Consider the following 17,455-nt stretch of genomic DNA (forward strand, 5'->3'; position numbering starts at 1 on the left):
CTGTGTGTGTATGTAGGGGTATGAGGGAGAGCGAGAGACCGCCTTCTGTCCAATTAAAAAAGTGACAAATTTCGACAGCAACATGAACAAGAAAAACAAGAAACGGCATTCAGGGGAAGATGACGAAGAAGAGGAAGGATCACGTACGTACATCGTATTGAGTCCCACTCCAGAACATTCAGTGGGATTCAAAATTCTGAGACCACCAGTTAAAATGGTTCATTACAAATGATATTATCAGCGTAACAACTTGAGTGAAATGACATTTCATTTTTTTGCCCTTTGAATTGAGCAGAATCTGAAATATTTAATCATAATTTTTATTAATCGTTATTATTTATTCAACATACCAATTTAAATATTCTGTTAAATTATTTTTAATTTAATTTAACTTAAATTGCAACTTATTTTAATTTATTGAATGTATTTTAATTTAATTAAATTTATGAAATTGCATTATATTAAATTAAATTGCAATGAATTGCATTAAATTAAAATAGATTTAATTTAACTTAACTTGCAACTTATTTTAATTTAATTTGACCTGACTTAATTCGATTTAATTAAATTTAATTATTTAATTTAATGTATTTTAATTAAATTAAATTAATTAAATTGCATTCTATTAAATTAAATTTAATTAAATTTAATTTAATTTAATTTAATGCAATTTAATTTAATTTAATTTAATGCAATTCAATTTAATTTAATTTAATGCAATTTAATGCAATGCAATGCAATGCCAACCACCCATAACTGAATTGTGGAAGCAAGTTTTTTTTCATGATTAAACTCCATTATTTTCTATTTGAATTTAATTTGAGGGAAAAAAAAAAATGTTGTGTGTGTGTGTGTGTGTGTAGTGATCCCCTACCACTTCTCGGTGACAACGGGTTCAGATCGGGATGCTGGGACGAGTAGCCGAGCGTACGTCATCATCATAGGAAAGAAGAACAAGAGGACAGACCGCCTATGGCTCGACTTAGACGGGAAGAATGCATTCCTGCCTGGATCCCTGGATTACTTCACCTGTTATGGATCTGATGTTGGCGAGATCAAGACAGTGCAAGTGAGGAAACACACACAGATTCTGCAGTTTTGTATGTCATAAGCTTGTTGTACAGCACGTATAGATACTGTCGATGTCAGATTGGTGGTTTGTGTTGTGTGTAGTTGGGTCACGATGGGGCGACCCCTGAGAGCTGCTGGTTAGTGGACGAGTTGTCCGTCGAGGTGCCGACTAAAGCAGTGCGATACGTGTTCCGTTGTAAATGCTGGTTGGCCAAAGACAGAGGAGACGGACTCACTGCCCGCTTCCTAAAAGTGCAGGATGCAGAAACGGTCAACATCCCACAGAAGGTACACCGTTTCATTTCAATAGCTCATGTAAGGTGATTACAGTATACACTACCGTTCAAAACTTTGGGGTTGGTAAGATTTCTTTTAATGTTAGGCTGTAAATATTTGATCAGCAGTTAAAACAGAAATTTTATTACAATCTAAAATAACTTTTCTATTTCAATATAATTTGAAATGTAATTTATTCCTGTGATCAAAGCTGGATTTTCAGCATCATTACTCCAGTCTTCAGCGTCACATGATCCTTCAGAAATCATTCTAATATGATGATTTGATGCTCAAGAAACATTTCTGATTATCAATGTTGAAAACAGTTGTGCTAAATATTTTTGTGGAAACTTTGATACATACATGCAAACATAAAAAACAGCATTTATTTGAAATATAAATCTTTTGTAACATTTAATGTGTCTTTAAGTATTATATATATATATATTTTTTTTTAAATCTTACTGACCCCAAACTTCGTTTACAGTACTTCATGAAAGGTCTTTTTCTCCAAGGTTATCTATGAGGTAACCGTGATAACAGGAGATGTCCAGCATGCGGGAACAGACACACAGATCTATATAACTGTGTTTGGAGTCTACGGCACATCAGAGGAAATTCTGCTGCCAAAATTAGAGGACAGGTATGTATGTACACGCACACAAAGAAACACAAGTGTACAGTCAGCTGGTAATTAGTGCAAGATAAAGTTTTATGCGTTTTATTTAGCAAAAATATTGATTTGAGCTGAAATTATTATAATATTTATGAAAATAGAAGGAAATTAGAATGTAACTATTAGCAAATAGGTTACCAGAGTCTCCTAAACATTATGATTATATGTGACCCTGGACCACAAAACCAGTCACATGGGTCACAATTTTGAAATTGAGAATTATACATCATATGAAAACTGGATAAATAAGCTTTCCATTGATGTATGGTTTGTTTCAACTATTTGAAAATCTGGAATCTGAGGGTGCCAAAAAATCGAAACATTGAGAAAATCGCCTTTAAAGTTGTCCATTTATGTTCGAGATTGCGCTGCATTCACTCACAAAAATAAATGTTTTATATATTTACGGTAGGACATTTACAAAATATCTTCATGGAACATGATCTTTACTTAATATCCTAATGATTTTTGGCATAAAGGAAAAATCGATAATTTTGACCCATACAATGTATTGTTGACTATTGCCACAAATATACCCGTGCGAATTATGACTGGTTTTGTGATCCAGGGTCACATATATGTTTAAACGGTCTAATTTTGTATGTTTAATGTGTGTGTGTGTGTGTGTGTGTGTGTGCAGGTTTGAGCGAGGGCAGAAGGACACATTCAATCTGGAGATTGAGGATATCGCTCCATTGAGGAAGCTGAGAGTGCGTATAGATGGTTCTGGAAGCAGACCCGACTGGTTCCTGGACAAGGTTTGTAAGAGAAGGATACATACAGTACACTGTAACTTCCAAAGCCTTTGAGCGTATTAATGTGCGCATCTATGTAGGTTGAACTGCACAACCTGCAGACGAATGAAGTGGCGTTATTTACGTACGAGGATTGGCTGTCTCGCTCATACGGGCCCAGGCGAACCCTCATATGTGAAATGTCTGCCGTGATTGATGATGAGGAAATGGTGGAGCTCACCATCTACACCGTTTCTGTGAAGACCAGCGATTCATCTGGTACGAAATTCCTCATAACGGTCTGCAACTATTTTGAGGGTTTGTTCACACTTGGCATGTTTGGTTCGATTAAAAAACGAACTCTGGTGCGATTGCTCTGTTAGTGCGGTTCGTTTGAATAAGTGTGAACGCTGCCATCTGAACCCTGGCGCCGAACAACCGGACTGAGACCGCTGAAAAGATGAGTCTCAAGAACTCTGGTGTGGCTAGACTTAAATATGAAGGCAACACGGACCAAAGACATCACAACGAACAAATAACAGGAAGATGCGACCCAAAAAAAGGACAGAATGCTCAAGCTTTTTCTAAATGTATCATTTTCTTTTTTGGTCCAGACCAAAAGAACCCAGAGAACCGAACTGCAAGTGTGAGCACACCCTGAAACACTTTTCATACTGTTAAAGGCTTGATTGGTTGTTTTTATAGTCACAGATAGATTGTAACCTATGATTGGTGGTTGTTTTTTTAGCGGCTGGAACCGATGCTAACGTGTGGATGATTATTTTCGGCGAGAATGGTGACACTGGAACGCTAGCTTTGAAAGAAAGCAACAAAACCAACAAGTTTGAACGCAAACAGATGGACACATTCCGTTTCCCAGACATCCTCAGCTTGGGCGAGCTCTCGAAAGTGCGCATTTGGCATGACAACTCAGGTAGGCCAATCAGAGCGCTCAGCACAAACACTAATGAGCCAATGAAATTAGTGATGAGCAATTTAGCCAGTTCATCTCAGGGTAGGTCTGTCATAAAACCTTTATAGGTTTATATGCTCAAAACTAGTATATGTGTGTGTTTGCGTTGGCAGGTCTGGCTCCTGGTTGGCACCTGGAGTATGTGGAAGTGCATGATGACATCATGGATAAGAAGTTTCGTTTCCAATGTGACCGCTGGCTCGCCAAGAAAGAGGATGATGGACAGATAATGAGAGAGCTGGCGTGTGCCAACAGTGATGCTGTGGATTTCGATGAAAAAACCAGTGAGACAGACAGTCTATATGTATCTCCATACAAATGTAGCTTAAAAACTGTTTGAGATTAGATTTTTTTTTTTTTACATAAAGGTATATTACATTTTAAAATGTAATATAGCAGAGGAGGCTTCTTTCAAAAACATAAAAAAAATCTTACTGACCCCAAAATTTGCCATGTGTTTTGCTTTCTGCCTCATACAGAATATGAGATCGTGGTCAAGACAGCAGATACAGATGATGCTGAAACCAAAGAGAACGCATGGATCGTTCTAGAAGGGAAGAAAGGACGTTCCAAAGAATTTGTAATGGAGAACTCGACTAAGAAGAAGCGTTTTTTACGGTAGGTGTACACATAGGTGACGGGATGCGGGTGCGTTATGTTCCTGTTATCACTGTAAAGCTGCTTTGAAACAATCTGTATTGTACAAAGCGCTATATAAATAAAGGTGACTCGACTTGTATGCCAGGAATATGAGCCAGGACTCTAGGGGGCCCCAAATCACCACTTTGGAATTATTTTTAATTGTTTATTTTTGTAGCTTTCTTTATTTTATATTTTATATCTTATATACAAGAACAAGTAGTGATTGAGAGGTGAAATGGATGAAAATTTACCCAAATCATGTATTACAAAATCAGAACGAACAGAATATTGGTAGGAATGGTTCCAGTTACAGAGTAGTGATACATACCGTTAAAACTACAGCTCTGCAATGATAAGCTATACTTTTTGTGTTATTATAAGCTTTTTGCAGTGTACAGCCGCGATGTTGGCCATTTCCCAGAGGTGTCAAAAGTATTCACATTCATTACTCAGGTAGAAGTATAGACACTAGGGTTTAAAAAGACTTCTGTAGAAGTTGAAGTATCAACTCAAGCTTTTTACTCAAGTAAAAGTATAAAAGTACTTGTTTCAAAAATACTTAAAGTATAAAAGTAAAAGTAATGTAAGGAAAAAAAAATCTCTCTCTCTCTGAGTCAATATTTGACGCGATTTGCCCCGCTTTCTCCCTCGCTTACCGCATCTAGGTTTCCTTCGGCGGACTTTAGGCGCTGCGCACAACCAAATGTGACTACAGCCTCTCACAAGTTAGAAAGACACCACAAAGCCAATCAGTTTAGCGATGTGTATTCAGGAGGCGGGAGTCAGATCTAAACCGTTTGTGTAATTGGCCAATTTTTAATTTTTTTTTAACGACGACAAGCCGGAATGAAAACAAGCCGAAATTAAATAGGAGTAACGAGGCTATTTTTAAAATGTAAGGAGTAGAAAGTACAGATAATTGCGTCAAAATGTAAGGAGTAGAAGTAAAAAGTCGTCTGAAAAATAATTACTCCAGTAAAGTATAGATACCCCAAATTTCTACTTAAGTAAGGTAACAAAGTATTTGTACTTCGTTACTTGACACCTTTGCCATTTCCTGATTTTACTGCCTTCTGGAATGTCTAAAATAAGAATTACATGACATTTTTGTAATGGAGGGAGATTTAACTCTTGAATAAAAAGACAGTGTATGCTGTTTAGATGAACACAGTAGCCTATCAATAGACACGTCCCCAATATTTGATTTTCTTGATGCTGCTCGGTATCTGTACTGCACATGTACGGAGCCCCTAAGTGGACATGGTGCTGGGAGAAACTGTCCCCGAGAAACTTTGCATTCGCTCGCAAAAATGTTGTGTTCTCTGCGAGTGAATGCAAAGTTTCTCGGTAGAACGCAAAAGCATTGACATAATTTTTCCTCCCATCTCATATTTGTTTTCTTCACCATGTCCCTTTAGGGGCTTCGTAGTATCGCTCTCTGTGTGTCTCAGTTTATATTTTTAGGCTGGTCCACCTCTGATACAATCTACTCTACTTTGCCATTTTGAGTTAAAAAAAAAATATATCATTTTCCGGACTCGTAATTTCTAATTAAATATGACAAGACAAGAAACATTAACGGAGTCATATTTGGCATAGAATTTTGAGTAAGAGTGAATGTTTGCATTTATAATATTATTTCCAAATATTTCAAATACAAAGTTCTGTCATGAAACTCTATGGCACAGGCTAATAGGTCCTTAACTCAACCTGCTTGCAGTCACATGATTCTCTATAGGGCACAGCTGATTGGTTCCTGCTGTATCAGTTATTAACCTTCAAATACTTGTACAGTATTTGCTGTAGCAGCGCAGTAGGCTTTCAGAAACCCTCCACCCTCCCCAGCTCCACCTGTATAGATCTGCTACGGGTAATTTATCTATGCTACATTTCACTTTCTGTAGTGAATAATGGACTGGGGTTTGAGACTTCTTCACCGTCGTAACTCTAGAGCAAAGTTTGCACATTGCTTGTGTGATATCCACTGGCTCTCCTTCATGGTTTAAAATGGAAATATTTCAAATATTGTGCGATAAATTTCTTTCAACAATTGCTTGCGAGATGATGGACAGCGATTAAGATTTTGCACGTGTCATTTCCGTGATAAAATGTATTAAATAAATGAGTAAATAAATAAGTACCCCCCCTCCTCGGATTTGCGGTTCCCCATGGATTTGCTATGTTTTCATTGGTTTACATGCGTCATTCTGTGTAATGTGTGATTTCAGAGGCGCTTCAGACCGCTTTGAGTTCTCCTCCAAGGAGTTGGGAGACATCGCTAGTATCTGTCTGGGACACATCCCTAAAGATGGCAAGAAAGTCAAAGTTGAAGCCTCCTGGTTCGTGGAGGAGGTTGTTGTCACAGAGACGGAGCTAGGCAATAAGTGAGTGATTTTAAGAGCAGTGTTCTGAGTTATTGTCTGGTAAATGCATGCTCTTTACTCTCCCTAACCTGTCCTTTTCCACTCAGGTATATCTTCCGATGTGACGCCGCCATCCCTCTTTCCTCAAAACGAGACGAGTTTCAGACATTCGAGTGCACTAAATTCATCGAGAGCTTCACCAGCAAGGCCCAAAGCCTCAAACCTGTAAAATACGAGGCCATTGTTATCACAGGCGAGGAGAAGGGCTCAGGCACCGACGCCAACGTCTTCATCACCATCTTCGGCTCCAACGGCGACTCCGGCCGGAGGCAACTCTGCCAGAAGTTCAGGAACCTGTTCGAGCGCGGCCAGACCAACCGGTTTATTCTGGAACTGCTGGACATGGGCGACCTGCTCCGAGTGTGTGTGGAGCACGATAACTCCGGACTCAGTCCCGGTTGGCTCCTGAGCAGGATCGAAATTACGAACACGGCCAATGGTGTGACGACGATATTCATTTGTGGGAAATGGCTGGACAAGAACAAAGCAGATGGGAGGATAAAACGTGTGATCTATCCAAAGTATTGACATTTAATCAACCGATCAGTGGTTAAGTCAGTATTAGTAATGACACTTCATTACATGACATTCTCAGATCAACAATCCTGTCATTATTTACTCACCCTCATGTTGTTCCAAACCTGTATAAAACAAAACATTTTCATCAGAAGTCAGAGTTTTGGATCAACATGAGGGTGAGCGAATGATGAGGGTTTTTCTTTTTGGTAAAATCTAGAATCTAGAAACAACATTTTGAGATGTTGAGAGTATGTCAGGTAATACTGATATATTTTGTTCCCACTGAAGTGAATTGGAAGAACCAGTCTTCATCTTAATGGCAGCTGATTTTTTTTTAGTATTGTCTCAGGAACAGTTTGAGAAGATGAATGAAGGGGTGTTGAAGGAGTAACTGTATTTACACCTTTACTTTTAACTGGCCAATCAAATACACTCTGCGTTCGGATCATGTGCATTGCTCAGATTGTTGAAGAAAATAGCAGGATTTTGTTTTCATGATCACTCAGCCTGCTTGAGATTCACCCTCAGCTCTTCTCAGATCACTGGGAAAACTTTGGAAACCTTTGAAATGGAACATTCCAGTCTCTCTTTTATCTTCCAGAGTGCCACTTTCCAGTACATGTCACCAAATGTGCCTCTAAAGAGTTTTTATGGATGTGTGAAAGAATATGTTTTTGTTTGTATTTTTAATGTTATTATTTTGTACATTTACCTCTGTGAGGCAGTAAGGAGCGCATGTGTGTGCAACAAGGTTTGTCCAGTAAAACTCAATCCTGAATCCACTGCTTCACTTTTGATTCATCATTACCCCAGTCTTCAGTGTCACATGATCCTTCAGAAATCATTCTGATATGCTGATTTGCTGCTCAAGAAACATTTCTGATTAATATCAATGTTGAAAACAGTTTTTGCGGAAACCATGAATCATTTATTTTCAGGATTCTTTGATGAAGTTGAAAAGAACAGCATTTATTAGAAATAGAATCTTTCATAACATTATAAATGTCTTTACTGTCACTTTTGATCAATTTAATGGTATAAATCAAATCATATCAGAAATAAACCACTCAAATGTACTTTTTATTGCCACAACAAATTACAAACCGAACTAAATTCAATATCTGGAAGTTTAAACAGTTGAACTGCTGTGTGTGTGTTAAGTGCTGTAGACTCAAACTGCTCCAGAAGAAGCTGCTAAAAGAGCTTTTGGTCACATTTCATCTGTTCTCGACAGAAAAACAAGCCATTAGAAAAAAAAAAAAGTTGGATCTCCTAGTGAAGTATGAATTTGTGCGTCTCTCAGTCGGCTCCCTCTGTGGTGACTGTAGACACGGCAGTGATGTGATAGGGTCCCTCGTTCATGTAGGTTCTTAGCTTTAAGTAATTGTGCGCTCCAAAGATCTCCTGAGCGCTCGAGGAGCTCAACAACGCCCCCACCAGCTCAAACTTACAATCCTTGGCTTCTTTTCCCTTCCCCACTGAGCGATCCATCACCCACTCCAGGAATCCAGGAGTGTCCATCATCAGCTGCTGACCCCACGGCTGACAGCCAATGGCCTGAACACAGAACAGTGCAGAACACAACGTAAGATCACCACACACACGACTTCAGCTGCGTTAGGATTAACCGATCGGTCCTTGCAGTCGGGGGAGGTCTTGAAAACGGTGACGTGAAGTTATATACTTTCTCCTTCCTGAAGTGACACTCGAGCGGAGCTTGTGCGCTTTATCACACATGAAGCGAATCAGATGCAATATTTGTCAAATACACAGATGTTTTCATGTAGCGACAGAAGCACTTTTCAAGCAAAAATGCTTAAAAATACTGCTTAAAGTCACCATGAAATCAAATTTGACAATTCTTATTTATAGAATATTGCAGTGTTTATTATAAATGATTTATTCGTGCAAAATTTTTAAAAGTCATGTGCCCCTATAATCTTTAATCAAAATAACTTCCCCTCCCTCTCGCAATGACATCTCTTTTCTTCTCTGATGATGTGTTTATGTTGCGAGGGCGGGGCAACCTGTCACTCACATGAGATTGACCAATAGCAAACCACAACCATCCAATCAATTCCCAATGGACAAAATCAAGTCCCGCCCTACATTTCTTGTCGGAGAAGCCATTTCACTGAGATATTCATCACAATAGGGAAGAAAAGACTATCACAACTTCCATTTCATGCTGACTTTTACAGTAGATCATAAGCAACCTGTGAAGGAGCTGTTACGTCCTCAGACTCGGATTTACGCGTTTCTATGTCAACATTATCAATTCCGAAATGATTCTGCAGCAGTCAGGTGGTACAGGTCAGAGCTCTCTAAGTTGTTTGCATTCATTATTATTGTAATGTTATGTGCTTTGAGACATGAGGTAATTTTACACCGTCTCTCGTGACGCTTTGCGCTGTGTGTGTGTTCATGTGTTTTAGAGGAGGCGTGGCTTTAGAGACGCTCTGAAGGGAGGGTGGGATCTTATGCTTTTAAAGCTAGCTTGCTATTGCTAGCCTCTACGAAATTGCCTAACCTAGCTTTAAGACTTTATTATACCGTTTGAGATATTTAAGACTTTTTATGGCCTTAAATTTGATCAAACTGGATTTAAGACATTTTAAGGACCATCCCTGTTTAAAGGAATACACCACAGTGATGTGAAGTCGGTGGTGTCTCAAATCAGAAAAAATGTCAAAGTCCGTTGCTGATCAGTCTGTGCAGAACATACTCTAACATCGTCCCAATTAGCCTATTTATGCACTATTCTATACAATTTTGTAGTATAAATAGTGCAAGTTGTGTGTTCACAATGACATTTTTCAAAAAATAAAAAGTGCACTTTAAATGTGCACACTACGTAGTTTAATACATTGTGTACAGTGCCTCATTTGTAACAACTCACAGTGAAGATTCGTAGCGCGCTGCAGTGGAGCTCTGGGAAGGGTTGTGTGCTTATGTTCCGTATCATCGCCATCGGCTGAGAGCTCAGACAGTTAAACCACGACTCGGTCAACAGTAACAGGTCATCCGTCTGCTGCTCCACCTACACAAACCACAAATATTTCAGCTTCACACGAACATCTGAAAACAAATCCTGCTCCTATGAGGAAACACCCGCACACACACACTTACAGGTAACGTGATCAGCTGCGCCAGAGCCTCCAAACATCGGACTCGGAGTTCAGTGGCTCCCTCAAAGGCCACTTTACTGATTCTCTTCAACACCGACGTGAACTTCTCACCTGCCGAGTTACAAATATTTCAGAAACAAAGTGAAGCATCACGGCTACTAGTAGGGCTGTTTATCAATGCAGATTTACAGATTCAATTCAGTAAGATTATGATTCGCAAGCTTTTGATTCGATTCATTTAAATTTATGCATTTTGCAGACACTTTTATCCAAAGCGACTTACAAAAGCTCAATTTAGTTTTGATTCAGTTTAATTTATGTCCCTTTTGCTTACATATGAAAGTAATTCTCTCTTAGATAACACTGTAAATTATACAGAGAATCTTTTAAATTGGTACATAAAAAATCTTTTTAAATAATTAATAACAGGGCCCAAACTTTACGGTTCAATTTCTATTAGTTTAACAGATAAATAATCAACAACCAAAAACTGCTAGTAAACTTGAAATGGCATTTCTCATTTAAAAATTATATCAAAAATGATAAAAAAAATTATAATCTTTTCGATGGTCTAGTCAGGGTTTCAGATGCTTGGGTGTCATCCTTAAAAAAATAAATAAAATTTTAAAATGATAAACTCCAGTTATAAACTCCCATGAAAGAATATAGAAAGTTTGCATCTATAAAGAGTCTATTTGAATGATTCAATAAAAGAACCAGCTCATAAGAGTCATTTGTATGTTTATAAGCTGCGTCCCGATTCAGAGGCTGCATCCTTCGAAGGCTGATTGTGTCACAGCGGTGCGATGAAGGCATTCCCAATTCGAAGGCTCCTTCAAACGCGGTCTCGAAATGCATCCTTTGTTTCCTGGGCAATGAGGGATAAAACAGATGGATCCTTCGCGGCCTTGTCTACCCCAGAATTCATTGCGCGTCGGTGACGACAGGATTTTTTTAGAGAGAAATTTCTGGATTACACTTACATTACAGTGTAAGTATTGAGTTTCAACTTACTTGAATATCTAATGCTACAAATGTAACCAAAAAACGTTAAAACGGATCAGATATTGACATATCTTACTAAAATGCTATTTTATATAGTTTATACTCTTTATTATGTACATAAATGGACCTAGGTGAACATTAGACAGGTTGTGAACCCTGTTTTGTTTTCAGACAGCTGGATGTAACTTTTAAAACAAAAGTCCAGTACAAACATTACTGGCACTCGTCAACGGCAGCTGTCACAAGTCTGAACACTCGGTTCGAACTTCGCGCCCTTTGAAGGCCGTGTCCTAGTAAGGATGCAGCCTCTGAATTGGGACACAGCTATTAAAAGCAGATCTGAAACAGAACCATGACTCACTTTGAATGGCCTATTCTGAGGATGCGTTCACTAACACAGTTACCTGTTTTATGCAGGACCTGTTTACCCTCCACGGTCCCGCCGAGCACTCCGAGCGTGTCCAGGGCAACAGGGGTCAGTGTGGGGTCAAGGTTCATCGCCATGGAGAAGACCACCTCGAGGAATACTGGGTACTTCTCGCAGACCTGCTGAGGGCTATCCATGATCGCCAGACTGCCAAAGAACTTCACCAGACCTATAACAACAACAACAACAACAACATGTAAATATTTTTCTTTTTCTTATGTTTTCTTATTGTTATTATTATTTATTTATTTTAAATATTGAAAAAATATTGAAAACAAATTGTTTATTCAAATAGCAAAAATGTGATTATTATTATTATTATATATTTTAAATATTTTTCTTTTTCTTATGTTTTCTTATTGTTATTATTATTTATTTATTTTAAATATTGAAAAAATATTGAAAACAAATTGTTTATTCAAATAGCAAAAATGTGATTATTATTATTTATTATATATTTTAAATATTTATATTATTGAAAATGTTATGTAAATTGTTGAATATAAATTGTCTATTTTTCAAATGCTGAAAATGTAAATATGATTTTCTTCTTACATTTTCAGCATTTTAAATATAGACAATTTACATTACATTTCCAATATAATATAAGGATTTAAAAAGTATATTTCATAATAATATTCACATTTTTAGCATTTATAACATTTATATTTAAAATTTTCCATGACATTTCAATGATTACTGGATGAGGATCTAAAAATACATAATAATATTAATAACAACAGTAAAAACACAAACACTATTAATAATAATAATAATAATAAAAACAACAACAACTTTTTCAGCAATTTGAATATAAACAATTTTTACTGATCAATTTCCATGACATTTCCAATGATTACTGTATAAGGATTTATAGATAGACAGATACACACACACCTGGAAGGTAAAGGCTTGAGAGGGCATCGGATTCTGCTGCGATGATCATGTTGGAGATTTTATCCATGATGCCTTGCTGTGCCAGATACTGACGGCCATGTTGACTCTGAGCCAGATTGGTCACCATCTCTATAGCAGTTGCTCTGGAAAGAGAAGAGAGAAAGTTTATCTCTGCAGGCATAAATGTTTCATAGTACATTGTGTGTGTGTGTGTGTGTGTGTGTGTGTGTGTGTGTGAGATCATTACCTGACCAAAACATCATCTCCGGTCAGTTCTTCCAGCAGCTGTGAGAGTAAACTGCTGTTGGCGCAGTAACCCAGAGACACTGGCGACACCGTGGACACTTCCACGATCAACTGGACACACACACACACAGCAGAACGCACACGATTAAGCTCCAATCTCTCATAAAGTTCACTCCTTTCATACGTCGATTATCACGCACCTCATAAACTCTGTATCTGATGATGTCACTGGTGTGCATCACATCCTTGAGCTTGTTCAGCAAATCAGAGCGGAACAAAGCATCAAGCCCCGCCTTCGTGTTGCTGAGTTTACTAAGAGCAGCTATCGCCTGACAAAAAAACACACATAAAAGAACAAAAACCCACTTCAATATAATTCATGCTTGAAAAATAGTGTTTTGACTGTTTTCTTTGTGCCTGTGGAGATGTAGGATTGCAGCGTGGGTCTCTGTACCTCTTTGGCCACGGCGATACGTTCAATGCTGATGCACTGAATCACATCACACAGGATTTCCACGCTGTTCAGCATCTGGGTCACTCCATCAGCGTGACCAGCCACACGGCCGATCTGTGGACACAGACACACGACGCATGGATGAATGACATGACAGATCAACCCATATTTGGAGTAAACTTGTACAGAGTGCAACAGTAAAAATCCCATAGGGGAATTGATTCTGAATAATAACTAACAGACTGTGAGCTATGAAGTTTTAAATCAATGGTTTATGCCTTTGTTGAAGACATCAGCCTGTATTTTTTAACTTATTTTTTTAAATAATCGTGTTTAACAGCAGAATTCCTGGTGAAAAACATCATTACCCATAATTCTGCAAAGAAATCTCCACCTTATAAACCTTTAAAGACAGCCGCACTGTGAGCTGCAAGGTTGTTAATCAATGCTATTTGCTTCTGTCAAAGCCATTAGTTTGCATTACTTCAACTAAGGTTTAAAACAACAGTCTTTAACAGTGGAATTCATGGTGAAAAACTTTTGCACCTGCACCACTGACCTGTGTGAGGGTGAGCACTTTGACCGAGTCATCCGGGTGGTTCAGTCCACTCTGGAGCGCCGTCTTGTAGTTCTGAACCAGCTGGACGGGTTCAAGAGCCTGCAGAACACGACTCAGGATTTCCACACACACCTCGATCTGCTCTCTGCACCCAAAACAGTCCGAATTTAGTTTTACATCACATTTTCCACCCTTTCCCTTTTTGCAGGTTCATTTTTAAAAGAATACTCCTGAACATAATTGATATACATAAAAAGGAAATTTATGATGCAAATGTACAGCCTCATAACATATCAAACTCTTATTTCAAAAGAGCAAGAAAATCCTGTTTTTCAAGGTATAAAATTATTCTCAGCTACAATTTTTGAGAATAATACACGGATACAATTTTTCATATTGTGATTATCAATTTTAAAAAAATCATTATTATATCATATTGTTAGGTTTGATGATTTTACGCAAAAAATGTTTTAATGTTTGTGTAATATATGGATTATAGGTAAGTTTTATTTCAACAAAAGCTGATCTAGTGTAAATGTTCTATGCTCTAAGTTTTGTGGCATTTAAAAATATTTTTTCAAGTTTATTTCAGCTGAAATCTAAATTATTTGCAATATATGTTGTTTGCATGATCTATTACTTAACAATGTGATACACACACATACATATATATATGTGTATGAAGAGTTCAGATGCAAAAGCCTCTAAGTGCCATCTGAAATTTTCTTCTAGAATGATCATTTTTATCAAGCTCGTATATTTAAGTTCAGTAATTTCACTTAAATGACAGTTAAAATGACCTATTAATTGCCATTTAAGTGAAATAACTGAACTTAAATAAATGAGCTTGATAAAAATTATCATTCTAGAAGAAAATTTCAGATGGCACTTAGAGGCTTTTGCATCTGAACTCTTCATACACACACACATATATATATATATATATATATATATATATATATATATATATATATATATATGTATATATATGTATATATACAGTACCAGTCAAAAGTTTGGAAACATTACTATTTTTAATGTTTTTGAAAGAAGTCTCATATGCTCATCAAGCCTGCAGTTAAAAAAAACAAAAACAAAAAAAAAACAGTAATATTATGAAATATTATTACAATTTAAAATAATGGTTCTCTTTTTTAATATATTTTAAAATGTAATTTATTTTTGTGATGCAAAGCTGAATTTTCATCAGCAAGTACTCCAGTCTTTGGTGTCTTATGATCCTTCAGAAATCATTCTAATATGATGATTTGATACTCAGTTATTATCAATGATGGAAACAGTTGTGCTGTTTAATATATTTTTTTGGAATACTTTTTTCAGGATTCATTGATGAGTAAAACGTTAACAGCATTTATTCATAAAAACAGCATTTATTCAAAATAAAAACATTTCTAACAATATAAATCGATACCATCACCTTTTATCAATTTAACGCATCCTTGTTGAATTAAAGTATTAATTTAAAAAAAAAAAAAAATAGTTATTGTTCCCAAACTTTTGAACGGTAGTGTATATTGTTACAAAAGATTTCTATTCTAAATAAATACAGTTCTTTTTAACTTTTTATTCATCAAATAATCCTGAAAAAAGTATCTCAGGTTATAAAAAAAATATTAAGCAGCACAACTGTTTCCAACATTGATCATAAATCAGCATATTAGAATGATTTCTGAAGGATCATAAGACACCAAAGACTGGAGTACTTGCTGATGAAAATTCAGCTTTGCATCACAAAAATAAATTACATTTTAAAATATATTAAAAAAGAGAACCATTATTTTAAATTGTAATAATATTTCATAATATTACTGTTTTTAAAAAAAAAATTTTTATTAGAGACTTCTTTCAAAAACATTAAAAATAGTAATGTTTCCAAACTTTTGACTGGTACTGTATATATATATATATATATATATATATACAGTACTAGTCAAAAGTTTTGATGCACTGTCTTATTCAATTATTTTCCTTTATTTTTATTGTTTTCAATATTGTATATTAATACTGAAGACATTGAAATTAGGACAGAACAAATATGGAATTATGTAGTAAACAAAAATGTGTTTAATAACTGAGAATATGTTTTATATTTTCAATTCTTCACACCATCTAAGGTGGATTCAGATCGGGTGATTGCCAGGCCATCTGATGCTGTACTCCATCACTCTCCTTCTTGGACAATTAGTTCCTACATAACCCTTCTAATAAACGAATAAACGTATCCTCTGCAGCAGAGGTATCTCTTGGTCGTCCTTTCCTGGGACGGCCCTCATGAGAGCCAGTTTCATCATAGCGGTTGATGGTTTTGGCGACTGCACTTGGGGATACATTCAAAGTTTCTGAGATTTTTCGGAATGACTGACCTTCATTTCTTAAAGAAATTACCTTTTCTCTTTACTTAACAGAGTGTGTCTTGCCATAGTATGGATTTGTACAGCAGTTGTAGTAGCACTTATAGTTCTATTGACTCTGTACCCATCCTTCCTCTGCACAAGACAACTAAAGGTCTAAAGCACATTAGAAGGCAAGAAATGTCACAAATTTACTCTTGACAAGACACTTGTGAGTGAACTGAAAACCATTCCAGGTGACTATCTCGTGAATCTGATGAGAGAATGTCATGAGTGTGCCAACCTGTCATCAAAGCTTAAGGTAGCTACTTTGGACAATCTAAAATGTAAAACATATTGGGTTGTTTAACACTTTTTGTTTACTACATAATTCCATACGTGTTCTTTCATAGTTTGGATGCCTTCAGTATTAATGTACAATGTTGAAAATAATACAACATAAAGAAAAAACACTGAAGGAGAGTTCATTTATATATGCATCAGTGTGCAGTCTGCAGTATTTATTGTGCCCGTTGACTCAGCAGTCTATCAACACTCACTTGTCATTTGTGTTTAATAGCCCGAATATGATCTCCAGTCGTGCTCCAGACACCACCTGCCTCAAACCGCTCACGGGCGTCGATAAAAGGACCGTCCGGAGGCTCTTGAGCTCCTCGATAGGATCTTCTGATGCACAGATTTCATTCAGCAGACTCTGTATAGGCGCCGCCATGATGCTCCAATGTTTGCGTCACGTGACCGAGGGGCGGGAAACATGATCCTAGGCTCATTTGCATACCGTTTTGCGCATAACTGGCAATCTGAATGAGAAATAAATAAATCCTTACAAAAATAACTATAATATAATATAATATAATATAATATAATATAATATAATATAATATAATATAATATAATATAATATAATTTTTTCACATTTTAAAGTAGCGGTTAACTGGTATTTTGGCGGAAACTACGGATACCACGACAGCTGTGTAAAGGAAGTGCAACAATGGATGATATGTAAATACGTAGTTTTACCTTTCTTTTACTGTCTATGAGTTTTACATATAA

General features: G+C 36.7%; 2 protein-coding genes across 7 annotated transcripts in view; one reads left to right on the forward strand and one right to left on the reverse strand.

Moving 5' to 3' along the window:
* The window catches only part of loxhd1a (lipoxygenase homology PLAT domains 1a), a 40,200-nt gene extending 32,089 nt beyond the window's left edge, over positions 1-8,111 (forward strand). For all 6 annotated transcript variants that reach the window (XM_079898397.1, XM_079898398.1, XM_079898396.1 and 3 more), the window contains 11 exons: positions 17-143; positions 864-1,069; positions 1,174-1,359; positions 1,863-1,990; positions 2,664-2,781; positions 2,859-3,036; positions 3,506-3,691; positions 3,844-4,014; positions 4,210-4,348; positions 6,601-6,756; positions 6,843-8,111. In XM_079898397.1, the coding sequence (XP_079754523.1) occupies positions 17-143; positions 864-1,069; positions 1,174-1,359; positions 1,863-1,990; positions 2,664-2,781; positions 2,859-3,036; positions 3,506-3,691; positions 3,844-4,014; positions 4,210-4,348; positions 6,601-6,756; positions 6,843-7,323 (2,076 nt within the window). In that variant the 3' untranslated portion in view covers positions 7,324-8,111. The remainder of the gene's footprint in view (positions 1-16; positions 144-863; positions 1,070-1,173; positions 1,360-1,862; positions 1,991-2,663; positions 2,782-2,858; positions 3,037-3,505; positions 3,692-3,843; positions 4,015-4,209; positions 4,349-6,600; positions 6,757-6,842) is intronic.
* A 113-nt stretch (positions 8,112-8,224) lies between these two features.
* Positions 8,225-17,153, reverse strand: psmd5 (proteasome 26S subunit, non-ATPase 5). The gene is made up of 10 exons (XM_079846707.1): positions 16,942-17,153; positions 14,031-14,175; positions 13,472-13,585; positions 13,218-13,346; positions 13,019-13,128; positions 12,772-12,914; positions 11,852-12,043; positions 10,444-10,553; positions 10,214-10,354; positions 8,225-8,871 (listed from the first exon to the last, which is right to left on the reverse strand). Exons 1-10 carry the CDS (start codon positions 17,112-17,114, stop codon positions 8,614-8,616), a joined length of 1,515 nt encoding a protein of 504 aa, XP_079702833.1. The 5' UTR covers positions 17,115-17,153; the 3' UTR covers positions 8,225-8,613.
* Positions 17,154-17,455: the final 302 nt, after the last annotated feature.

This window comes from Squalius cephalus (genome assembly GCF_949319135.1).
Source record: "Squalius cephalus genome assembly, chromosome: 17".
NCBI lineage: Eukaryota > Metazoa > Chordata > Actinopteri > Cypriniformes > Leuciscidae > Squalius > Squalius cephalus.

Bases quoted from the DNA above. Each gene is read 5' to 3' on its own strand.
- psmd5 (XM_079846707.1), bottom strand. From the start codon at position 17,114: ATGGCGGCGCCTATACAGAGTCTGCTGAATGAAATCTGTGCATCAGAA. The intron at 14,176-16,941 runs GTGAGTGTTGAT...TTTTGGGTGCAG, and splicing joins CTATTAAACACAAATGACAA to AGAGCAGATCGAGGTGTGTG. The intron at 12,915-13,018 runs GTAATGATCTCA...TTCTCTTTCCAG, and splicing joins GGAGATGATGTTTTGGTCAG to AGCAACTGCTATAGAGATGG.